The sequence below is a fragment of the Bacillus rossius genome (genome assembly GCF_032445375.1).
Source record: "Bacillus rossius redtenbacheri isolate Brsri chromosome 4 unlocalized genomic scaffold, Brsri_v3 Brsri_v3_scf4_2, whole genome shotgun sequence".
Taxonomy (NCBI): Eukaryota; Metazoa; Arthropoda; class Insecta; order Phasmatodea; family Bacillidae; genus Bacillus; species Bacillus rossius.
In genome coordinates, this window is record NW_026962011.1 from 28,986,345 (window position 1) to 29,013,329 (window position 26,985).

The 26,985-nt window shown below is 39.8% G+C and overlaps 1 protein-coding gene across 1 annotated transcript in view; it reads right to left on the minus strand.

The window, feature by feature from the left end:
- LOC134541981 (protein masquerade) overlaps positions 1-24,176 on the minus strand; it is a 37,662-nt gene extending 13,486 nt beyond the window's left edge. Inside the window, exons 1-2 of the mRNA XM_063385753.1 lie at positions 24,042-24,176; positions 6,447-6,664 (exon numbers count right to left, since the gene is read on the minus strand). Of these exons, the coding sequence (XP_063241823.1) occupies positions 6,447-6,664; positions 24,042-24,144 (321 nt within the window). The 5' untranslated portion in view covers positions 24,145-24,176. The remainder of the gene's footprint in view (positions 1-6,446; positions 6,665-24,041) is intronic.
- Positions 24,177-26,985: the final 2,809 nt, after the last annotated feature.

Consider the following 26,985-nt stretch of genomic DNA (forward strand, 5'->3'; position numbering starts at 1 on the left):
AAAGTGATTTTGGTTGGTGAATTCATAGTAAGTGTTTTTGTATTCATTGTTCAAATAGTAAACCAAATAATTACATAACAAACTAAAAAATATTATTTACTTGAAAAGTTTTTATCTATGTAGGCTGCAAATTTATGAATTTAAACTGAAAAGTCATATAATTTATGGTTACTAATTTTATAACTATTAGTATTTACCATGGCACATAGTAAAAACTCTTCTGCAATTTCTACAAGGAAAAAGACAGAAATATGGTTGGTCGGACAGATGTCTGAAACGTTCATTCATACCAAACTTCCATCTAAACGGGAAGTACTGTCCGTATTTTTTTATTATAAAGAACAAGTAAAGCAAAAGATTCGTGAAGCTGCTTATTCGACCTCTAAATATTTGCTAGCCGTTTGGAATAAGGCTAGGATACCTACCAGACAGCAAATACATGTTGTTGATAAAGTAGAAAAGTTATTCAAAGAGTGGCAGAATCTGAAGAAAAATAAAGAGAACAAATCTAAAAGATCAGCAGTATTAAGACTAAAAGAAGAAACATGGAATTACAATTTAGATTACTTATTTGATGTAGCGCATGCAAAGGCACTGGAAATGATTCAAATTCAAGAAGATAGAGACTTTTTAGTGTTGCAGCGTGAAAAAGGACGTCCAGGGAAAATAGGTGGCATTGACAAGAAACTATCCAAGAAGGAAGAAGAGCAAGAGTGTAAAAAGGCTCGAATGGAGGTGCTTAAGGCAAAAGAAAGTGACAGTATTAAGGCAATCATGTGTAAATCAGAAATACCTAGCATTTCTTCCGATGATGAATCCTCACATGATTACGACAGTGACTTTGAGGGGCCTTCAACATCTAAATCTGGAGAAATACAAAACATAGGACTAAAGAAAAGAGGAAGAAAAAAGCTGCTTAACAGAGAATTGACTACAAGCTTGGATGTTGCAAAAATAAGTGATCGCAAAGCAGCTCTTGTCCTTACATCCACTTTAAATCGGCTGGGATGTGATCCTGCAAAATATAATCTAAATTTTTCTTCTATACGCCACCAGCGAGTTGAATGCAGACAGAGCATAGCAGAATATATAAAAAAGGAGTTTTCAGCTGCTGTACCTTTAACTGTGCACTGGGATGGGAAAATGTTAGAAGATATTACAGGACAGGAAGTAGTCGATCGTCTTCCAGTTTTAGTTTCAGGGAAAGGAGTGGATCAGCTCCTTTGCATACCAAAACTTGAATCTGGAGAGGGTGAAAAAATAGCATCAGCAGTTTATGACTCTCTCGTTTCCTGGGGTATAATTGATAAAGTGAAGAGTATGTGTTTTGATACAACTGCATCTAATACTGGATCACGCAAAGGGGCTTGTATTTTACTTGAACATAAAATGGATAAAGAAATGCTTTGGCTACCATGTAGGCACCATATTATGGAAATAATGCTCGAATCCATCGTACAAAACCAATTAGGACCTTCTTCAGGGCCAGATAATTTGTTATTCAAGAGATTCCAGAAATGTTGGTCATCGCTCAATAAAGAAGAATATCTAACAATTGAAAATGATGTAGAATCTATGGGCAGGATAAAGAATCTTAAAGATGAAATAATTGCCTTTTCTCAAAAACAACTAAGTGAATATCAGCCAAGAGATGACTACAAGGAACTGTTGCAGCTAAGCATAATATTTCTAGGAGGAGCTCCAGAAAAAGGTGTATCATTTAAGAAGCCTGCAGGTCTTCACCGTGCTCGATGGATGGCCAAATCAATTTATTCTCTAAAAATATTCTTATTTAGAGAACAATTTAAATTCACGAAGCTCGAAGAAAAAGGATTGCTTGAGATCTGTATGTTCTCGGTCATTATTTACATAAAGTTTTGGTTCCAAGTTCCATCAGCATGTTCGGCACCAAGAAACGATTTAGAGCTCCTTAAAGAGCTGAAGAAATATGAGGAAGTCAACAGTGTTTTAGCAAAAAAGGCATTGAACAAAATTTGTGGCCATTTATGGTACATTTCTGAAGAACTGATTGCTCTATCTTTTTTTGATGATAACGTTGCAAATGCAACAAAGAAAAAAATGGTGGAAGCATTGAATAAAGAAGGAGCTGAATTCTCTCCAAAGCGCATCACTGTTGACCTGGACACTATTAATAAGAAAGGGCTGGAGGATTTTGTCAGCAGTAATACAAAACGATTCTTTTCCATCGCCGGAATCGATTCAAAGTTTATTGGAAAAAAAGTTTAAGATTGGAATAAAGACGAAGAATATGTCAATATGAAAGAAATAGTGAAGTCATTCAAGGTAGTAAATGATACTGCAGAGAGAGGAGTGTCCCTTATACAAGAATATAATAAAATTCTTACTCTTAATGAAGACCAGAAACAGTACATTTTATTACTTGTAAAATCATTCAGGCAGAAGTATCCAGACTACAAAAAATCCAGATTGTTGTCTGCCTAGTGGACTATAGCAGTTGGTTAGGTTTGATTTGAATAGTTTTTAAAAGACTCTGTGTCTGTACGTATTTTTATTGCATCATTACATTAAAACAAAAATTTATACTGTTCGTTAAGAATATATATATATATATGTATGTATATATATAATTTCAGAAACTCTATCACAGTATTACAAGACCATGTTTGATATCTATTTGTAAGGAAATGAAAATAAAAATAATTATTTGCCAAATTGTGTTTTTTTTACCATTTACCAGTTATTTTATTATGTAATTAAAAACCAAATAGAGATAATTTTAGCATTTAAATTAGGTTTTAATAACATTTTTATACTGAACAACCACAAACAACTAGGTTGTAATAAAAAATATTAATTCCCTACAAAAAATTGTTTTTTAAAAAATTTTAATTTTGCAATATTTTTTATAACTTCAAAGCTTGGTAGCAACCCCTAAAAATTGTCCAAAAAAATTGAAAAAAATATATTTTGTTTCTCTCATCAGGTAGAACAAAATGGTAGGGTGAACTACAGCAAAAATAAAAATATTTTTTTTTTGGTCTTTTAAGCATCACCCTAATATATATATATTACAATTTCTAAACTGAACTACACGTCAGAAAGAAATTCTCATCTAAAAATATTATGACAGCCCAGGCAAATTATGAAAACACGACGTCAATATTTCAACTGCAAGCAAAATTCGCCGACACGGAGTGTTAAACTCACTTTCAGGAAGTTTCCGAAAGAAAAACTTCCGGCATTAACGTCAAATATTTGACAACTTACTCCTCGTTCTCAACACCTTAGGAATAGTGTTTCATGATAAAAAAAAAGTTGAGAACTGCTTCAGTGTCCCGAAGTCGGACGTAAAGTAGCTTAAATTTAAAAAAAAAAATTAAGCATATTCTTTATTAGTTACACTCTGTCATAAGAAACCTTAATAACTGTCACACAATACGAATACGCAGAAACACAGAACACAAACCAAATTCAGCAGATATCAAAAGTTAAAAACATAGACAGCACATTTAGTCCATGGAAAGAATTAGTAAGAAAAATTTCACAGAAGAGACGAACACAGTGAGGAGACAACAATGAGGCACTTACAATAAGAACATTAAATAAAGACCTTAAAAAAATTGGTTGTCTGTAAAGTCAGTTTACGGACGAGAGTTTAACGTAACAACGCCATACAGTAACAAAACATTGATGAAATGATTGCATAGTTTTATTAATAAACTTGAATAATTTTTATTGAATTATCACTACATTGTATGGATACAAAGAAGGAGTGAAATGAAATATACAATTTAATTGATAAATTTACTTTTATTTGCACTCATTAATTCAAATATGTTTATTACTTTAACGAAGAGATTATTTTAACTATAACTTTTATACATGTTTGCTGTTTAACTTCTTCCAATCTGTGTTATTCTGTTAAGGATAGGACGATGATAGGAAAAGTAGGAAACGAATGGGAGTGTTTCAAGTTTAATGTGCCTCGAAAAAGTCAAATCGATGGTTGTTCCAATCGAGCGTACAATGAGCGTAACGGGACAAAGCGTAACGGGACAATGTGCGTAACGGGACAATGAGTCATCCTTTTTTCGTGCGTGCAGCCGGCGTTCATCGATTTATTAGACGTTGTCACGTCAAAAAAAAAAACCCTTGGACAACACAGCGACAAACAGGCAAACCCAACGGTAACACTTCACAAATATTCTGGACAGCACAACGACGACAGCACATACGAACACAGTAAGACAAAACAGTTGCTGCTTCGGAAACTGACATCTGCTCCCGTCATCAAGCACAAACAGACAAACACAAATCCTCTTCAGTCGGTCTTACCCATCGCAAGAATCATTCCAAGAACGCGCGAAGCAGCGTGCACTGTTCCAACGCGTACCGCGACCAACCAGATGGTCGCTCTACCTCCCTGGGTTGCCTATGAGGCGGGGGGTGGTCTTCACCTTGCCCGCACGGGTCGGGCATGCCCGCGCTACAACCTGGTACTTCTCATTGTCGTGCCCCATCAGGCTAGCCTTCACAACCATGTAGAACCCGAGAGCCTTCCGCAGCCCTGCAGTCACTTCTCGCCTGGACCACGCTCTCGGGAACTAGTCAGATTATTCATCGTTAGAGACAGGAAAAAATTCGCGAATTCATTTCGCGATATGCTAAAATACGAATAGCTATACCTCAGTGCTGCCTCTGCTATTGGCTCACAACTCACCTGGATGACGCTGGGCCAATGAGAAACACCCAACCAAAGCTTTATCGAATCACAGGCTGCTACGTTGGGACGTCTCACAAGACAGCAGCCAATGAGTGGGTGACATTTGACCGAGTGTACGTAGAACTATGGAGTTCATCCTGCAGGTCATTGAACCCGCGAATTTTTCCGGTCCCTATTCATCGTCAAATCACACTCAGAAAGTAAGCAGTATACTGCTTGTCAAAAATAACGCGAATAAATAGTCGAAATTTCGTACAAAAACTGTATAGGCTATCCTATATATAGTTACGCTCATCACTCACTGATTCTGTAACGCCAATAATACATTTATACGTTGGACACAAGTGTATCACGAAGCACAAATAGTAACCTGCTCAATAGAATTGTTTATAAAATAGAAAATGGAAGTCAAACAATTGAGTAACATTTTCATTAGAGCTACATAGATGAAACACGCCTTCATTATTAAATTAAAGTGACACCTTACGAATAACTATGCTTATAATTACTTAAAAGGTCTATATCTCAGGAGTGAGCTCTAAACGAAAAATGGAACTCCAAGTTTGCGTCACTAGGAATATTTTGATGATATTTTGAATTTTTTTACTTATGCCCTTTCAAAACAATTTAATTTTTTTTTAAATATGCATATATCTTTTGAAGTTAATAATTTTATTCAAAAACCGTTGGTGTTTTTGTCTTTTATGTATATAAAAATATATGTTTGTATGCCCGAAATATTTTTGGCGGATTTGCCTCATTGTATTACGCACTTTTGAATTTTTATATTATATTCTTATTTTATGGTAAATTGCTGCTAATATCATCGGTTTAAAGCACAGATTCAAATGTTCATTATATTTATCACTATTCCACGGGCGCTTTGGGTGCCCTACGATTAGCTAATGTTAGAGAGCACAACATACAAAAAAAATACTTAATTTGATCTGTTATTGTAGGAAATAACATATTTAGCTCCATATTGGCTCCACATCAATAAATATATCATAAATTATAAAAAAAAGTGTTAAAGAAGCTTAAATTTAAATTAGAATTAATACAAGTTCAATAATCTTAATACATTATTATGTTTTTTTTAATTTAAGTTTTTTTTTATTTTTGGGTGCAACTTATGCTGAAATTATTTTGCACATTTTAAAATAAATATATGTGTTTCTATGTAAAGCTAACATTTTTCTTATCAATTTTCCACATTATCGTACATTGCATTGCAGCGTACTGGGTTCGTTAACGCACCGTACCAAATTTTTACAAGGTGGCGTCCGAATCAGAAAATTTAAAACAAGATAAGAAGTTAACCAGAAATTTCACATAGTAGACAGAGCCACCTTCTGTCGCAACGAAGTTAGATTATAAACCAAAAGTCGCCATGCTCACCGGATACCATGCCGCTCCTACGTCTAACAAACTAAAATGACTGATCCACCAAAGCGGACTATCTAAAATTTTAAATATTAATACTCCCACCGAGAGACGGCTCTCCGGGGCTTAAATAGCCTAGCACCCGGGTCGCCGCGCAAGCGCAGAGCTGATGAGGGAGGGAAGCAAGAAAGGGGAGGGAAGGCGCCGGGAGGCGGAGAGTGGAACGAAGAAGGAGGGGTAGGATGGTAGAAGCCGTGAAGTTCACTTCAGCATTAGTACACAGATTAGTCACAGCAATAAAGTATATAACCTAGCATAGAAGAGGTCCGCAAGGAGTCGGTGGAGGCGTGGGACTGACCTGGGGCCGCCTGGGGGGCGGGCTGGCGGGGGCGGCGGTGCTGGAGGCGGGCGCCACCGTGCCGTTGGGCGGCGGCGACTCCACGCAGCAGCGCATGGAGGCGGAGGGGCAGCGCACGTCCTCCAGCACCTGGTAGCAGATGAGCGTGGCCAGGGTGTGCACGCACACCCCGGGGCAGTCGCGGCTCTCCGCCGTCGTGGTGATGGTGTCCAGCAGTCCTGCGGGACACACAACCCTCTTGTCACCGCGCGTGACCAGCGACACTCTGCGCCAGCGACACTCATAGTGGGCAGTCGCGGCTCTCCGCCGTCGTGGTGATGGTGTCTAGCAGTCCTGCGACCCACAACCCCCTGTCACCACACGCCAGCGACACTCGGTGCAGACTGCGGCTGCAACACCAGTGACGGCCCACTGCGCAGGAGACCAGAATATGGTCGCTTGGCCAATGGCTTAGGGCCATATTCCAAGACACAAAAATAAGGGTTTAGGTGTTGAATATGCAATACCTGTACCCTAACCATATTCCAAGTGCACGATAGGACACGGCCAGTCCCTTATTTTTAGGGCACTGATTTTTGGTGTCCTATCTGTTGCCGATTTGATCCATAACTGTATATATATATTTTCCTTTTTAATGAACTTTAACGGAACTTTTACGATTACAATTTCCGCCCCTAATATCTTAAAAAACAACAAACATAAGTACAGCCAAAAATTCATCGTTTATTCTTGCACAACCAAAATTAAATATTTTATTCCACATTATAATTCCATAATTTTAAAAAATAAGCTATAATTACGATGGATTCCACGAAGTACAACTGTTTATAGCCCCGCACAAGTCCTCGTTTATTAAAACGGCTGCCGATCTGATACCTTACAGGGGTTCAGTTAGGATACATTTTGGAATATGGCCCGAGAATTAGGGTACGGCAGTTGCCCAACAAGGCAGTGCATATTCGCTACCTTACTGAAACGTCTTGGAATACCGCCCTTAGAGTCTAATTAAGGGCAAACTAGCTTGGACGTAGATCCCGGGGGGAGGGGGAGGAAGGATGGCAGGGGTTTGATGTCAATAGGAGGGAGGAGGGAGACATTTAGGGTATAAACACTCGGGGTTTTAGGCAGCTCAGTATGGAGCAGCAAGGACCATCAAGACGACAACACCATCAGAGAGAGTGAGACAGAGGCACAATAATATTGAGGTAATTGGAGAGCTAAGTATAATTTTTGTGTTCATTATTTTCTTTAATGGCCAGTATTTTTTTCTAAGTTTGATATGTTTGCTATTGTACAAGGTTACTTGCAAATTTCACTACCGTTTTCTGAAACGATTTACCTTGGTATTTTATGTGTGAAGCACCTGGTAAAGTATATGTTAGTTTTTTTGTGCTCATAATACTCTGTACTTGTTTGCACTTTATACACCTTAATTGCTGTTTACTTGTTGGCCATATTTGTTTCAGAGTAGTAAAAGTAACTTAACCCTCCAAAGCCTTGGAATTATTTGTAATTGTATACTGTGTTATTTTTCAGAAATATAAGAACTTATCGCTCGAAAACCTTTGTTATAAAGTATCTTGAGATATATATTTAAAAGTTCAGAATATTTTTGACTAAATATGTAATAGCTTCATAGTACCTGAAAAAGGTAATGAGATCAGACTGTTTTTTTTTGGTATTATTTATGGAAAATTGGCTTTTTCCCCAAATTTTGTTTGATATTTAATTTTCAATAAATTTAATAAAATTTATATATTTTGTCTTGTTAATGTTCTGCCATTTTTTAAAGTTTTCAGCATTTGGATTATTACCACTGATTTTCATTTAATTTGCAGGTTATGCCGCATCTGGGCAAGCAACGGTTTACCTTGTGAGCTGGTAAAAGAGTTAGTGCTTGCAGTGAGTGTTTGGGACCAGATCGGGCGGCCTCACTGTAATATAACTTGTCTTTAATTTGACATTTTCAAAAGGGTACCAGTGGTACTTACACCCCAATTCCACTTGCTAAAGCAACATATATGTTTGGTTGCGAACTCTGACAATCACTGAAGCAGCTGACAACAGTCTTGACAGAACAACAGAGACAGAAAGACACCGCTTCAGAGAACTGTCCAGTTTGAGACACGCCACATGACAGGGAAGCCTAAGATGCACATGAAGTTCTGCCATTCCCGATTACACCCGAACAATTCACCTTCGGCCAACCTCGGGTTAATTATACATATATTTATATTTCTCTGTTTATTTTAATGTAGCTATACTAACCTAACTAACCGTCCATAGTGTTTTAAAGTGTTTAAATGTAGCTAACCTAACCGATCACTTTTAATATTTGAATTCATTTTTCTAGCGCAAAAATAAAACAAATCCCGAAGTTGGCCGGAGGTGAATTGTTCGGGTGTAATCGGGAATGGCAGAACTTTATGTGTATCTTAGGTCTCCCCACATGACACGGACTGTACACGTGGGTCGGTGGAAGGCGCGAGCTCTCCCGGGCGAGAATCGCGGGCTGTGATTGGCCGAGCCCGGCGCGACCTTTCCGGCCGTGTCCTTGCGCGAGTCCGGGTAACGGCCCGTGACGTCACCGTAACGGGGCGCAGTGCATTCCTGCGGCCGGGACTCCGCCGCGGACCCGCGAAAGTCATTCCGTAACTCCGCACGAGTCACGCTCGCCGCACGACGCAGCGGTTTTCGCCGGAGAACCGATCGTCTGCAGTTAACGACTCGCGGACTATATTTGGCGGTACTTTTCTGCCGTGCGTGATTGGCAGGGACCCAAAGCATCTTGCGTGTTTCCCAGTGTCCGCTACCTCCGCTAACTTTCGTACTCGAGCAGTCCTCTGCATTGGCTGGTAGCTAGTATGACGTAGAGGTGGGTTGTTACAGCAATTTTCGGTGTCTGTTCCAACCAGTTACTGATACAGTAATGTACTGGTTACAAGTAGCTGATACTTCTGTATCAGCTAAGCAGTAGCTGTCCCAGGAAGCAACACGGTATCAGCATTCTCGTTACAGGTTACACATCCTTCGTGCCGTCATCACCAGCGTAAAATGGTATCAGTTTTCTCTTTCCACGTTCTTCGTAAAAAGGTCAGTTTTCTCATTCTACATTCTTCGTAGTCGTAAAAAGGTATCAGTTTTCTCATTCTAACATTCCTCGTAGTCGAAAAAAGGTATTGGTGTTCTCTTTCCACGCCTTTCGTAATCAGAGTCTTCAATCTTTGCAAGGAGAACGCACTGCGCACTGAGCGTACTTTGATGAGAATCCTAAGATGTACATAAAGCTCTGTCCCTGGCCGAACACGCCCGAATATTCACCTTCGGCCAACCTCGGGATTTGTTTTATTTTTGCGCAGGAAAAATGAATTCAAATATTAAAAGTGGTCGGTTAGGTTAGCTACATTAAAACACTTTAGAACACTATGGACGGTTAGTTGAGTTAGTATAGCTACATTAAAATAAACAGAGAAATATAAATATATATAAATAAATCCGAGGTTGGTCGGGCGTGTTCGGGCAGGAACAGAACTTGATGTACATCTTGGGCTTCCCCCTCCCCTACATTTTTTTACCTTCTTTATCCCTTATTCGTCGTGCCGCTCCCTCCCCTTTCACAAGCTCCGCCCAAGTGACCGTCATCTGCGATCGGGTTCTGCACACATTGGCCGTGGTGTTGTTCCAGGTGAATTCTAAACTGATACTAAAGTACTTGATATTTGATAGTGTACTCGTTTGCAGTACTTGATACAGGCGTGTATCAGTTACAAAGTAGCAGATTGATACTCTGCAACCCACCTCTAGTATGACGTCTCAACTTGGATGCAACCCCGCCTATCATTCTCAGGTCCTTCCAACTTGAAGTTTCTCAACACCCTTTATTTTCTCCTTGCAGTACCTAACTCAGATTTGTCATAAATGGAGGTACTGAACGGCAGTCCGTCGCCTGGGTCTCTCCGTGGGCCAGCGGTTCGACGTCCGGTCCTAGCAGTCGGACCACGAGGCCCGCAACCGTTCGAGACACAACCTGTCGCATGTTGGCTGGCCCGAGCAATCGCTCTGAGCATCCTAGATGCCTTGACTCGGCACGGTTTTGACTTAAGGGTTGTCTCGTTGGCTCACAGTCATGCGGATGAAATGCGGCATAATCACATAAACGGCACAGAGGTATCCGGGCTGGAACGCTAGACTTATCGCGAACTGAAACCATGAGTTTTTTTTTTCAGCGTCCAGTGATTTATACTGTCGGCACGCGACGAAGTCTAAGACACGAGGGCAGCCAATTACCTGACAGCTGATCCGTTCCCTGGTCCATTCAGCCAACCTTTGTATAATGAATACCAGTTACGAAAATTAAAAAAATCTAAAGGTAAAAATTTGTACTTTGTGTACTACTTTCTGGTATCAAACCTTCCCTTTATTTTTTGATAGTATTTTTGTTTGTGATAGAAAACAAGGCCAAGCATCCGAGCATTATGATTATATCATCTAAAGCGTGTGAAAACCCAAATTTACAATTTTAAATTTTGTACGAACGTTTGACGGGTTGCAGGTTGGTATCACTGATATGCAGTATCGTGGAGGCTTGATGGCTGAGTAGGCTACATGAAAGTGTTGGCAATAACAGCTGATACCTTCAATGGGCCGTGGTGTGAGACATACTCGTAGGCTTATATACGAGAGGTATTCGTAAAGTACATAAGATCCGTTTGGTCATTAAAATAATAAACTTGCAAGAAAACGTTTTTGTGACAGATTTTGTTTACTACATATTAAATTCACATTTTCACATAATTGCCATTCAGTTCCAAGCACTTTTCGCAACGCTGAACCAGTTTCTTCAAACCCTCTGCACAGAAGGTCGCCGCCTGGAAATTAAACCAGTTGACAATTGTATTTTGTAATTTTTGCTGTAATTGTTGACCCACGTTTCAGTATACCAACCACAATGACGCCCTTTTCGTTAAAAAAAAAAAAAAAAACAGTAGCCATAATTTTTTGACTATAGTACGTAGAATCTTAAAAGTTTTTCCAGAGATGTTTACTAAGCGCCTCTACTTAGGCTACACGCAATACGTATTAGAAGTCCATGATGCCTATGGCCAAGGCGTCCATTCCATTCCCAGGCGGTGAACTTCTATGCAGAAGAGTTAAAGAAACGGGTGCAGCGGTGGAAAAAGTGTTTGGAACTGAATGGAGATTATGTGAAAATATAAAGTACGTATATAGTGAACTAAAGATGCCAATAAAGACTTTTTCCATTGAGTTTCATTTTTTTTAATGACCGAACAGAGCTTGCTTTACGAATATCCGTCGTACCTTATTAGAGTTACCATCGTGATCAACTTTCTCCTCGGAACGCCTAAACGACGGCTCCTCGTGATGTGACGCGCGCACGAAGCTCCGTCGCGTGGCTGCTGGAGGCGTCCAGCGGAGTAGCACCTGCTCGTCGACTGCCTAGCAGGACGGTCCGGCCGAGTAGCGTCCGGCGGAGAACGAGGTCAGCGCGCAGCCCGCGCGGGTTCCTGGCGCGGAGGTCAAGGGCGGTGGCGGCTTCGAGGTCAGCTTCACGCATCGCGGGGACTCCATCCACGGCCGCCGGCCCGCGTGCAGTCGGGCAGCGGGTTGCTCCAGCGGCGACTCTGGACTCGCTAGCCTCGGGCCGGCCCGGGGGCTGGGTCTCGGCCGAGGTTCGTGGACTCCCGGAACACTTCGGGCGAAGCTGCGATCCTTGCAATACGCCGTGACCGGTTCCTTTCCCAAGTTCCCTGTTCTCATCGAGTGTGTCCTTAATAACCTCGTCTCTTATAACGTCGTCTCTAATAAACTCGCAGTGACCCCTGGTCAGCAGCGCGCGCTGGACAGGTATCATTCTAAACTTTTAATAATTTTATAATGGGCAATACGTTATAACGTAAGTCAGTTATATATATTTTTAAAGTATTTATATTTTAGCCTTTATTGTAATCTAATAGAGTTATAAAATGTTCAGCTGGCAAACGAATTTGGCGTTGGTAACTTGTTAAGGTATATTTTGTAAAAAAAATAATATTGATTTGGATCCAAACATTTTATATTAATAAATAAAATTGAGATAGAATTACATAAGTTCTAAAGACTATATATTTTTACGCAGCTAATATTTGTTCCGCCAAGGTCCTCTAGAGGCGGAGAAACGAGGGGCAGTCTGCGAGACCTTTCCAGAGCTGGGCTTCCCAGGTATATAAGAGACGCCCGCCTCTAGAGTGAGTGACAGAGGCTGGCGAAAACAGTGAAGTGAAGCCCTTGGTGAGCGATAGAGGACGGCGAGCAGTGGACTTGGTGTGCGAAGACCGGTGCATCGGGGACCGAAGCATAGGGGTGTTGCGTGTGCGGCGGACGAGTGAGTAGTGCGAGGCAGTGTGTTGGGACAGAGGTGAGTGGTAAGAGACGAGTGGTAGAGAGAGCCACTGTCGAGTCGAGCTCCAATGGAGAGAGGTAACTGTGGACTTAATGAAAGAGTGGTTAATTTGTGGAAAGACATTTAAAGTGTTGTCATTTAAATAATAGTGTAAATATTAGGTAATAAATAAAACTGCAATTAATTAATATTGGGCTATCCTTTCCGGATCTGTTTTCCTACTCGTAACAGTACCATCATTGCGAATTTCAGTAATTATTTCAAATAAAAAAAACTTGCGACTCGGCCTACAGGCGTAACAAGATTTCGGTAGGTACGTCAAAACAAAATAGATCAAATTCAATTTTAACTTTGCAGTAAATTTTGGTTGCATAGAAAATAATTAATTTGATACTGTGCCTACTAAGCAGTAATCGATTTTATCTTTCAACGCCTAATATTTCTTACTAACCCCTTGAGTTAATGGTTGGTGTCATCAAAAATAAACCTTCCAAACTAAAGTTTCTGATATTATTTTAGAAAGTATAAAAACTTCAAAAGGATGTAAGCATGTTATTTTTCATATTAAGATAGTTATAGTGATTTTTGCAATAATCTTCCTATTGCACGCCCTTGGTGCGATATTGACCATTAACGAACTCAAACGATATTTTCCATCTCTAGTCTAGAAGTAATTAGTTCCGAATTATCAATTCATCCGGCCCATAATAATGTGTCATGATACTTTATTTTAACAATGGTTTTGGGTCTATAGACCATAAAACAACAAACTAAGTAGAATTTTTATTTTTTCAGAACTTGCACCATGGTGAACCAACAGCAATATGTAGTCTTCCTTCGAAATCTATCTAAAACGGATACACATTTCACACGTATGATTACTTTTCTCATCGTAAAGCAATTTTGTTCACTCCTGTATATTCGCAGACACCTTAATGTTATCTTTATATACAAACTTAAACATCAATAAAGGCCTGTTCTTTACGATCAAGCGGCCAGATATTCAACACCGCAAGTCCCTGTGTGTGTATAAAACTAAAACAGGGCATTGGGTAAGCAATGAAAGTGTACTTTAATATGGAGTGGGGTCATTACTATCGTCATCGCGCGTGCTTCGCTGAAATATTTTATAAAACAATTCTTCGCACATGGTTTCCACGACGGGCCAGCGGTCCCTGGAAGCCAGACCCGGAAGACAAGCAGGGAAGCTGCGGAGCGGCACGCAGTCCTCTGATTGTCCGCGGCCGGAGAGGCCTCGTCACTTTCTCCCCGCGCGCGGGCATCGAGGCGATGACGTGAGCTTCCTCCTGTTGCCTCACAGCAGGCGCAGGGTCCTTCCTCCTTCCTTCCACCGGGGCTGCCTACCCTTCCTCCTACCCCTACCACAGACACGAGCCTGTGTCCTGAGACCGGCACTCGCGAGCCGCGAAGCGGTGGAGGTTACTCGTCTGATGGTGAGTCGAAGTCTCCAGGCTGCGTGCTCGCCCACTTCATTGGTTGTTTTGGCTCCAGGGTTGGATTCACAGTTTTCAGTCGAAGCCAAATGATAACTAAAGACTTTCATTCTTATTCCACACCCCGGCGGGCGTGAAGGTAGAGTAGCGGCAACAGGATATTACGCACTCTACTCTTTTTAGGTGCCGAGCGGTAGTATTGTTCGTCTGAGCCAACGAAGTACTAGAGAAGAAGAAAAAAGAATCCCCGTCACAAAAACCTCAAAAGGCCGAAGTCCTCATGGTGGGAAGAAGTCCTCCACAAGATGCTAGGTTTCCTTCACTCACCGGAATGGCCGCAGGGTGTTAGTTTGATCCTTGTACAAGACAGCCCGCTTCATTTCATGCCACGCTTAAATGTTGTGAATGGCACTACCGCTTCATACAGACTTATATATATATAGTTGGTTAAACAGATCGGGAATGCAACAGGTTTATTAAATACTGGTCGAAAAGATGACATGACGGAGCGAACCTCTCGCAGTAACAGCCGCGTGTGTTTGGATGAGACGAAGAAGGCGTTCTCACCGGGCCTGCTGCCGAAGTCACTGATAGCTCTCTGCGTGTGTGGAGGCAACCACTTAGCGGCGTCACTGCAGCGCGGGCACGCGGTGGCTCAGCACAATAGCTGACAGCTGACAGCTGACAGCCGAGCCGGGCGCCTGCAGCCCCTACTCCGCCGCTCGACGCTGCTATAACCTGCTACTGGTGGTCTGGCTGAGTCAGCACGCCCTGGCCAGTTAGGTGTAAGTGGTCTCTCCTTAAAGTCGCCTGCATCAACAAGGATTAGAGAAGTTGCATGCTATCATTCTAAAACGTATGGCGCATTTAATAAAACACTTATGTAGAGCTTTGTAACAAAACTCATAAATTCGACAAGTGAATGTAAAATAATTATAAAATTTTATTTTAATGAAAGTAAATTAACAACATTTTTTACGGTAAGAGCCTTTGATAAGTGTGCAAGACAACGTTTATTTTCAATATTACTTTAAAAAGTTTCCTCGGTCTTGTTGCATCTGTGATGTGGCCCCAAGTGTGAACTCGCTTGTGCTCGTTACTGGAGCTGATGGCGACTCTTCACTAGCGGCGCATCGCGCGCCGTGAGTCAGTCCGCGGAGGCTACGGTCGGCGAGGCTTTGCTTTCGGAGAAACTTTCCCCGGCGATGTTGCGCCGGCCGCATCCGCTTGCGAGGTCCGGGTTCGCGCCCCTGATGAGACATCGTGTGCGGAGTGCAGTCTCTGGACACAGGGCGCCCGCAACCAGCTGCGACACGCCGGGACGCCGTGTTGCACATGTCGCAGAGCTGGTGTTTTCCTTTTCAGGTTAAGAGGCCCGCCTCGTCAGGAGCGTATCTGTGTCAGTGAGGTGGGATGATAAGCGCGACGCTCGCTGTTGCTTCCAGCGCGGTATTGCGCGCAGTCTTCTCGTCGTGCATGGGACAACTACGAAATCTGAGCGGTGACCGAAACATTATATGGCGTAGAAATGATTTAAAGGTGTAATACAAGACCCTTAAGTACTATAAGTACCTTAAGTATCTGTACCGGTCGTTTTATGCCTAAATATTAATCTGGAAAAAAACGTCTTTTAGCAATTTAACTCTTTTAAAAGTAGGCCTACTGTTAAAAAACTTAATCTGAAAACTAAACTACTTAATCGTCCCTCAGCGAATTCTTAAATGCTTTTCGTAAACAGACTCTACTCGGATATCTTTTGTAGTTTTGAAATCGCGTTATTTTTCCTGAAGCTCTGCACACCGTGTGTGTACCTGGGCAAGCAGAGCCCACGAGAGAATTTTATAAAAATTGCAATTAAGTCATTTAGCATTTGCCAAATAATTTAGCAATTAGGTTCCAAAGAATTATTTATGGATAGTAAATCGATACTTTTCACCTATTCTGTGTAAACGTATTACCTGGCTGAATGGTTGGAATCAAACTACTCAATAAACCACTTCGTCTTAGGCTACTGCTAAGAACAATGTCTTCTTTGAACTAGCATCTATAGTGCTGCATTTACTGTAGGCTGGTTACAAGTTTATTACTACACAATATCTCAAAGTAAAAGAATTGCTATGTTTAAAACGTATTTTTTTGAAAGTGTTGTGCTTCAATTTTTAGACACATGACCGGTTCACTCAATAGCCAGAATTCGCTTGTAATGAAGTTTTAATGTTTGTATCGATTGCGAGAGCGACAAACGAAGGACCGACTCATCAACAGCCATGTGGCAGGCGCCAGAGGACGTGAGACAGCACACGAGCACACTCGCGGACAGCTCAGCTGAGTCCTCTGGCACTCAGGCCGTGCATTAAACCCACGCTGCACTCAACGGCAGCGGGGCTTCTCCCTGTGTTGTGCTTTGGAAAGGTCGTTGGCAGCACTGCATTTACAAACATTGCAACGAAAACGTATGTAACTTCTTATTAACAATTCCTTTGAACGTGGTTGTATTCGATAGAAAAAAGTTGTTTCCGGGAAAAAATCTAAAATAAATCAAATGTTAACACACGATTGTACTCAAAGTCCATGAATGATTTAGTGTAAGGAAATCTCAACATTAAAAAAAACTGGACGATTTGAGACGCTTCGACATGCACGTTCCCCTCCCTCCCCCTCCCCCCCCCCCCCCGCAAAGAACTGAATATTTCATGTTCAACTACGAACACAATAAATTGTGAATAATCGCAAGTCTGGATGGATTTATTGTTTTCAACGCGTGGAATAATTAAGTTTTAGTTATCGCATAAAAACGTGAGCATCTCCGTCATTTTATTTAGTTTTGCGTATATTTGAGTTTTATTGTTTCCATCATAGTGAGATATTAAATGCTTTTTTTTAGAGTTGTACTTATTTAGGTGCGTTATGAATAAATGATGCGAGTAAATTTTTACGATGCGCGATCACCAAGCAACGAAATTTTCACATGAGAAAGAAAATGCTACATACAAATAAAAATTATAAATGTACTTTTAAATCTAATATTTGAGTGATTGATTCTGAGTATTGATCAATATAAATAAACACATGTATTTATTGTATATATTAGTGGTATAAATTGTGTTCATAAATAATTTCAAGTGTATTTAGATCAATTATGCTATATTCCCGTTTGTATAATTTATTTGCATTACAAATTATTACATTATTACTTCATAAATAACTGAAATTAATAAATTAGAATAAACATCCAGCACATTTATTTATTTTCATTATTAGTTAATATTTATCTCGATTATCTTACTAAATTAAATAATTAATTTTATACACGTTATTATATTCGTATTGAATACTGAGTATTTTTTTAACAGTGAGTTTGTCTGATTGTAGTTCTTGTAGCGTGGAGACGAGAAAAGGTCTGGAGCAGTTAAATTTGGAACGTATAGATTCTCCAGGGGAAAAGAAGGGGAATGGTTGTTTGCACCCAAGGTCATTAGATACCAGGTCGTCTCAACAGAAGAAAAACGAGTTTGGTCGTTCGGGTATTTCCGTGATATGACGTATCCGCTAGACCTTCAAAGTAAACAAAACTGTGAAATTGCGTGCTTGTTTTGATTTTGTTTTCGTGCTGTGGTTTAGTAATGTAAAAATGCCTGCTGTTGAGAAGAAATTGGTTGCTTCATTTGTAAGAATAAGGACTTTTTAAAGATTGAATCATCTCAATCGACAGCTAAGTAAAAAACGTGTTGGAAGAAGCAGCAACAAAGTGTGCAAGAAAAGGAAAAAAATTGTAACATAAATAGTAGGCTTATAGATTTTTTGAAGGAAGTGTCATTTAATTTAGATTTAGCAAAAAAAAAATTGTGGGGTGTGTTTGGAGTGATAGTAATCTTTTGTATTTCATATGAAATAATTTACTTGTAAATTGCAGTCATGGATAATTTCAGAATGTGTGTTTGCTACAGAATTGTTTAACAAAAACTTATGACTTCGCAAGATAAAACTTCTAAAACTGTTTGACAGGACTAAATGTTATTGGATGTATTATGTTTGTAGGAAAACAATAAGGCTCCTGATATTGCTCATCGTTTATTGAATAAAAGCATGTTTGATGTGAACCACACCTAATGAACTTCATTTTCTGGTTTCATGAATTTGTCATTGCTTTGTTTATCTTTAAATAGCAAACATTCCATAGCTTGTCAGATCACTCATTCTTTCATTGTATTGTTTTCTTTCTCTGGTTTTTCACTAAATTAAAACTAAATAAATAACTCTGGTCATATTGCAAAGAGTTGTCCCTTGTTACATTCACAAGTAATTGTCTATGTTCTTATTATATTTACATATTTGTGCATTTTATAATTTTTAATATGTTTTGTGGTCATAATTGGGTCACAGTGATTTAATGCAGTTTAACAAAAAAAAACCTGAACCTAACCACAGTTGTTTTCAACATGAATAGAAAATATGTAGCATATCAAACTAAGTAATTCAGATGCATGGAAAAGTTACAAATGTGTTTGTATACTTATGTAACAAGCAAGTGCACCCATGTGATATTTTGAGGGGGGGGGGGGGGGGAAGTGAGATCTGGAGGTATATGGTGTTTTAAATATTTTGGAAGACAAATGGTGATTTGTAAGTAGGTACATATATTTAAAATCTTCTACGTGAAAATATTTCAGTGTTGGACGACTTATACGTAACTACATTTTTGTCTTTCTCTATCAAGGGGGGGGGGGGGGGGGTGCTTTGCCCCAGGTATGGGTGCCCATGGTAACAAGTAATAATCTAGTGATGTAAAATATGTCTTGTTAGCTCCAAATGAAGTATTTAGGGAGTCATGCTTAGTTTTACCTCAATTTATAACCTGTATTTGTCTACCACACACCAAAATTTATACTAAGCATCATCATCCACTGTTTCCAGCCTGTGGCTGGGTCAGCCAAGTGGGTCTTGTGACTTTGTCCATTTAACAATCACATTAAAGTGTGATGATATTGAAAGCCATGCAGTTTATATTTTATTCGTACAAATATATAGTAATGTATGTGTGTGTGTATGTATATATATACACACACACATACATATGCCATATAAATTTCAGAGATAAAGAAAATATGGTATTAATTTTCATGGCTAGCTGCCACACTAATTCTTTTTATCCAGGATTTTGTGCAAAATGACTTATATAAAAAAAAACTAATGGCAACAGTATAATAAATAAATTTAACATTTAATAGAGGTGGTATTAACCAACATGTAAATAATGTTATATCATTTACATAAATATCTTGGTAACAAAATTTATTTATGTACATATTTCATTAAGGAGACTTAACGCTAAACCATTTGAAACTTCGCAAATATGTAAAATTACAGAAAAAAATATTAAATTACTTTTTATGTAAATTAATGTAATAAATGATCAGCTACAAGTTGGGAAAACAATTCCTACACATTTGCATTGAAAAAAGCAATTAAAGCAAAATAGTAATGAGATAATGCCTGTAGTAAAAAATAAAGTTTTGTGTATTTTTTGTCAGCTTTTTATTTAGCTTTCAAATATGTGTTCATTATAAAACATACTTGAAGTGCCTATTTATGTTGATGAAATATTTAGAGAAAAAAATCATGTCAATTGATGTAGTTTGTATGACAGAACATAGTGACTAATTTTATTTGTTTTATAGCTTCTTACTCACCACAATTTATAATAGGCATAAGTAAATGTAGATTATTATGAATTACCTATATATTTTGTTAAATACTGAATTTTGATGTGATGAAATATGTTCTGGGATCATATTTGGAGTGTTGAAATATTTCTGATGAATTATTTGAGAAAAATTACCTTGTTACTGTTTCTAGCAGTAAAGAATTATGATGAGAGTATACAGACTGCATCTAATAAAATGAAAACAATTTAAGATATGGAGAAATGTGTTATGTGCATGAAAAATAATGAAAATCTGTTAAATTAATGGTGACTTTGAAATGCAAATCATCAATGTAATCACGAGTACATTTAGTAATAAATTTAATAGTCACAAAAATAAATATTGCAAGTTTTAAAAGATGTTACACTCCTAGGATACAAACACTTACCTACAATGAAATATTTTTCACAGTAAATTATTATGTTTATTTGGCTCAGTGGTTTGTACGTAGTTATGGATTACAAGTTTCCAGGTTTAAATCCTGTCACTTAAGAATTATTTTAAGTAGGTACATAAATTTTTACTACATTTTAACACACTAGAGTTATAGTGGATTATATTATTGATGGTTATTTGTTCACATAATTGTTGTAATTACTATTAGCTTGGTCATTTTTCACTAGGTGGTCTTACAACATTTATATATTTTTTACTTGTAACAAAAAATTAATCTTGCAAACACAATCAAGGAGATTAATTACGAACATGTAAATAAAAATTTATATTGATACAAATTAAGTGTATATGTTTGTTTGCATGCTGTTTTTTTTATATACAAATGTACAATTTTATTCTACACAAATAAAGTTTTGCACATTTAACCTTTGAAACTAGAGGAATGTTACTGTCTACACATTTAAAAAACCTGCCTCTTTTTCTACCTCTTACAGCAGAAGTTTGGCATTTTGTGGTGAAATTTTTTGTAACTAACAGTTCAAAATATGATTACTACTGTGAACATCTGATCACAAAATAAAAAAAACTATTCTCATGCTCCATCTTCTACCAGTAGTTTAATTTTCTGACAAATTAAAAAAAAATATATTTTTTTATTCTAGTTACTCTCGTTCAAAAAAAAATTATGTTTGTCTAAACTGCAAATGATGTTTATGTGATACTGTTTCTCATTAACGGCTTAGTACAATTTTACGTTCCAATGTTAAGAGATGAAATAAAATTACCCAGCGATGTATCATATAATAAAGACTTTGAACAATGGTCTGTGATATTTGTGTTTTAAGCCACATATTTGCGGACCACTTGTTGGAAAGTATCACAAGGTAGGAATAAAGTGTTTCAGTGTTTTAGGCATGTTTTCTTCCAGAAGAAGTGTTCAGGTAAATCAGAAACTGAGTATGCCTTACTGCCTGCACTATGGTGCGTAAGTAGTGGCCGTAGTGGGAAAGGAGCATATTTAGGAATACCAGCTTGGAAACATGTACCTGCCAAGAATGCCAAAATACCAAAATATTTTTATCATGGTAAATGATCTGGGAGTTTGTTTTGCAATTTTAATTTGAGATTTTATATCAAAATTTAATAGTATATGTGGTAATTTTGGAGACTATTAGTTTTTGGTAAATAAGTTGAGTAAGGATTAAAATGAAAGAATTTAAGCAGGGAAATACATATCTTTTAAAGAATTAATTACTTTAAAAAAATAATTGTGTTATTATTGTACACTAATAAATCTTTCACTTAGAGCTACCATTTTCAGAATTACAGATCCTAGTTAACCTAGCAAACCTTTCACATAGTGATCATTTACCATGTTACTCAGGAGTTACCATTCTTAAGAATTACAGCTGATGTAAATGGACATGGTTAATAGTAGGCCAGACAGCTTTAGAGTGCAGTTTAATTTTTTTTACTTAAATTAATAATTATAAATGACAGGTCTGTAATAAAATTTTCTATGCAAAATTACTAGCTCACTTAATATTAAATTAATGGTAGGAAGAGGGAGTGGTGACATGGAGTACGTACCACAGGGGAGTGCCATGGGGCCCTTGCTTTTCATAATGAAAGATGTCTGGGAAAGCATGATGAGTAGATTAAAAAAAAAAAAAAAAAAAAGCGGACGGTGAAGAAGGGAGTAGGGGTCTGGGGTTAACTGCTATGACACTAAAGGAGAGAAATAAAAGTCAATGAAAAGGCATCTTCCATGCTGGTGATAACCAGATATGGAATACGCCACAGGAATTTGGGACTCGTACCTAGCGATGGACATTTAAGAGTTATAAAGGTACAATGCAATGTAGTGAGATAAGTGACAAATATCGGAGGAGAAATGATGATGGAAGAAGGAAGATGCATAGACCATCAGTGATGATGATGGAGCTTGTGTGGGACACATTGTAAAGGAGGAGAAAGAAAGAATGGTGAAATAGGTTAAGGTAATTAAAGGGAGGGGATTTTGGAAAGCTCAGAGATAGGTAAAGGGCAGAGGGATCACATGTGGAAGATCCACAGGTTAGAATGCAATGGATTAGACAAAATCATATTACTGCACACAAATATGAAATTTGGTAGTTAAAGGGCCATTAAATATTCTTAGAATATTTTTTGGAGGATAGTCATTACCATAAAACTTGTTATATTGTATGATATTTAATACACTTACAAAGTTTGTTTACTACTGCAAATGAACATAACATGTTGACACTTAAACATCTAGCAAGGAAGCTAAATGTAATATTGAATATAATTACTTATCAATGGTAACAAGCATAAACAAACTAGCATTAAATAACACAATGTTGTGAATATTGCAAGAACAGCACGCATCACAATGTTTACCAACAACACCAGTTTAGATTTTAAAATACACATTTGAGCCTAATTTACGATTAAATAACTGACAACATAACAAAGATTAAATATATTACTAGCAGCAACACGTGATACATTTAACCTGTACATAAATTACATCAGTCTATGTGAATCGGAAAATTTAAGAAAGTGCCATTTAGACACGTGATTAATTTGAATTCCCGCGGCAATATGGTCTAGCATGTACGTCAGACGCGATTGACCAATAACAGTAAAATAGCGGGATGAGACGACCTGGTATCTAATGACCTTGGTTTGCACCTAGACAAGGTTTATTTAAAATTCGTTTTAGTAATTATAATACAATGTTTTTAGCGATTGTCGACCACATTTTTCCTATAATCTCCATGCTAACTACTATTGCATTGTTGATGAAGATTTCTTCATTTCCTGGAAACGGCTTTTGCATTGTTAACGTTTTATTCACTTTCGGATCTTAATCCAATCTTTCTGTAATTATATTTTCCATCATGCTAACATGGCATTGGTTAAAAAAAAACGAATTCGAAGTGAATTAAAAACATTTAATCCAATATGGCATCTTTTATTTGTATTTATTAATATTTACTTAGTGCTGTTTCATTAGTTTAATTTCAAAATTCGATAAAAAAAAGATTTTTGTTCGAGACGCGGCAATACACACTTACGGGGAGGGGGTGTACAGTGTACAACAAGCAGTGCGAGATGAGAGTCTGTCTGTGGACTGACGTAGCGCGGCGCCTCAGCGGGTCAACTAATTCTAAAAATACTCTGCTTAATAAAACTGCACCACTGACCGACAGAGCACACACAGCTTAAGCCAGTGAGTCTAGAATCATGAAATAATGTTTAGAAGATCCTTGAGTGACGTAGGTGAATTTTAAAAATCGATTTTTTGAAATTCCGTCCCTAAAGGGTTGGTCAAAAATTCCCATGACAAAGACTGTTGCATTGTTGATGCATTCTTCGTCTTTGCAGGGGCGTTAAGTATGAAAATTTCCCGTTTTTCAAGTGTATGTCCTACAGTCTCGATACTCGGCAGTGATGTTCCCTCTATTAAGTAGATAGATCTCAAATGAGAACGAGATTTTCCGAAAATCATCTCCCAAGGTTGGTTTAGCCCTGGCAACGCCGGATACTTCAGCTAGTATGACCGCCGCATATATCGTGGAGACCGCTCTCCATGTCGTGGATACCACAGCCACCAGGTTCATACGACACTCACCGGACAGGAAGCTGGTGGCGATGGACTCGCCGTCCTGCGCATGCGCGCCAGCCGCGGCCAGCAGCAGCGCCGCAAGCCCCGCCCACCGCGCACTCGCTCCCATGATGCCGCGCGCGACGCAGCTCTGCTCCGGGCGACGCACGGCGCTGGACTGGCCGCCCCGTCGCTCGCCGACCCACTTGCCGCCGCCGTGACCTTAGCCCAGAAGCGAGCGGCGCGCTGATTGGCCGGCGCGCCAGGAAGCGGCGGCCCGCGGTGCCGTTACCCCGGCGCTCCACTTGCGCCGCCGCCTCGGCCAATTACGAGGGCGCTCGCTTCCTGCGCCCCGCGGGCCTTCCGCAGCCCGGGGCGACGGCGGCTGCAGTCTTCTGGCCACGTGGCCAGGGCGGCCACCCCACAACGAGGATCACGTGGGTGTTTACAAGCGACACCGCGGCAGGCACCCAGTGACACTCGGTGTGAACACGTCCAGTAGCGGTCAGCAGACCTCCGCAGCCCGGGGCGACGGCTGCAGTCTCCTGGCCACGTGGCCGGGGCGGCCACCCCACAACGAGGATCACGTGGGTGTTTACAAGCGACACCGCGGCAGGCACCCAGTGACACTCGGTGTGAACACGTCCAGTAGCGGTCAGCAGACCTCCGCAGCCCGGGGCGACGGCGGCTGCAGTCTTCTGGCCACGTGGCCAGGGCGGCCACCCCACAACGAGGATCACGTGGGTGTTTACAAGCGACACCGCGGCAGGCACCCAGTGACACTCGGTGTGAACACGTCCAGTAGCGGTCAGCAGACCTCCGCAGCCCGGGGCGACGGCTGCAGTCTCCTGGCCACGTGGCCGGGGCGGCCGACCCACAACGAGGATCACGTGGGTGTTTACAAGCGACACCGCGGCAGGCACCCAGTGACACTCGGTGTGAACACGTCCAGTAGCGGTCAGCAGACCTCCGCAGCCCGGGGCGACGGCTGCAGTCTCCTGGCCACGTGGCCGGGGCGGCCACCCCACAACGAGGATCACGTGGGTGTTTACAAGCGACACCGCGGCAGGCACCTAGTGACACTCGGTGTGAACACGTCCAGTAGCGGTCAGCAGACCTACGCAGCCCGGGGCGACGGCTGCAGTCTCCTGGCCACGTGGCCGGGGCGGCCACCCCACAACGAGGATCACGTGGGTGTTTACAAGCGACACCGCGGCAGGCACCCAGTGACACTCCGTGTGAAGAACACGCAGCAATCCTCCGGCATGCCGCTGGCACCTCGCCGCACGAGTGCTCGCAGAAGCGCGTCCAACAAACGACAATCGTTAATTTATTCTCCAATGAATAATAACTATTTGAGATTGTACCTACGAGGGCATATCAATAAGTAACGCATATATCAATTTTGAAATAACTAGGCAAATTGAAATTATTGACTAAAAAGCCAACTATAGGGCGCTACTGACTGGCGCAAGGCAATATCTAGTGATTCCACGCACCGATAGCGTTCGTCGGTCACCGGTAGAATACGTTAGTGGTTACCACGGCAACCGTCGAGGAGCGACGAGCTGTGGTAATGTTTCTTTGTGCAAAAGGAAAGAATGTTCGAGAGATCCATGATGGTCGGAAATGGTTTAAGTTCACGATTAAGACTGTAGTGACCGTCCGAATTCGTGATGATGATATCGTATAGATACATCTGATGAGATCGCATCCCTCTGATGATATTGTATCCTACTGAGTTGAATGTTCGTGCAGGTGTGCGTCCTTTTTGGTACATGTATGTAGTCAATGTATCGTCAGGATTGAATATTTAATATAATTGGTCTGACAGTTCGAAGATTCTTGTCTACTTGAAATGGGTTTTTACTTGTTTGAAAGGATAACCAAGTATCGAAAAAATAAGTCTTTTGTTTCGTATAAACTTGGCCTATACGCCTGACATTAAAAATACCTGGCCTCTTGATTCGAAACACTTGGCATATACGCCTAACATTGTACATGACCTGGTTGGAAGGTATTTCATGTATCCAACAATTAGACTTCGTTGGTAGGCACATCTACTGATGAAGTTTTTATTTCTTCGGACAGGTATCTTGTATAAAGTCGGTTTTCGTAGAGAGAATTATTAAAAACTTCACGAAAGGAAATGGGAAACATAATTATATTAATTTTTATTGTAGCTACTATATCACTTGCCGAGAATCGATCCAAGGACTGAAATCCATCGAATCATACATTACATTAATAAATTATTTTTTTGATAATTTAAAAAAAAAAAAATTCCGAATTTCTGGGACAATAATTACGCATTTCAGTACGGCGGTCAATGTCATCATTGACTGACTGGAGGCTGGTATATGAGGAATTGAAGCAGATTTTTAAAATTATTGAACATATTAAATTAATTAAATTTTTTTTACATAAAATTAAATTTTTTTTGCATCGAGCAAGGACCGAACCGAAGACTAGAAACGATCGAATCAATGTGGTGAGGTAAAAGGTCAAGATCAAAGGTTAAGGTCAAGGTCAAAGTTCAAGTTCATCCACGATGAATGCCTTGACGTCATAATCCAAGATGGAAGACACCTGGCTCCGGCACCACACTCCGACTCCATGTCCCAGGAGCCCCCAACATATACTACTGTTAATAATTATTGTATTGTATATATTTGATTGTTTCTCATATTTATCGGATAATGTTGTAACTGCTTCAACAAACCAAATTTTCAACGAGTTTCCAATAAAAAAAAAACAATATTATTTCAATCCTTCCAAGATAAATTTTGTTTTTAATATTCTAATTGGATAAAATAGCAATCCTCTACGAAACCTTCCACAGAAATTCGAACATGACCGATTATAAAAACTTCAATGAAAACGGCCAGTGCTCTGCTAATGCTTCCACAGAACCATCCATACTTGCTGGCACGGAAGACTAACTGCAGTGTCGAGAGTTTGGCTTTGTTAT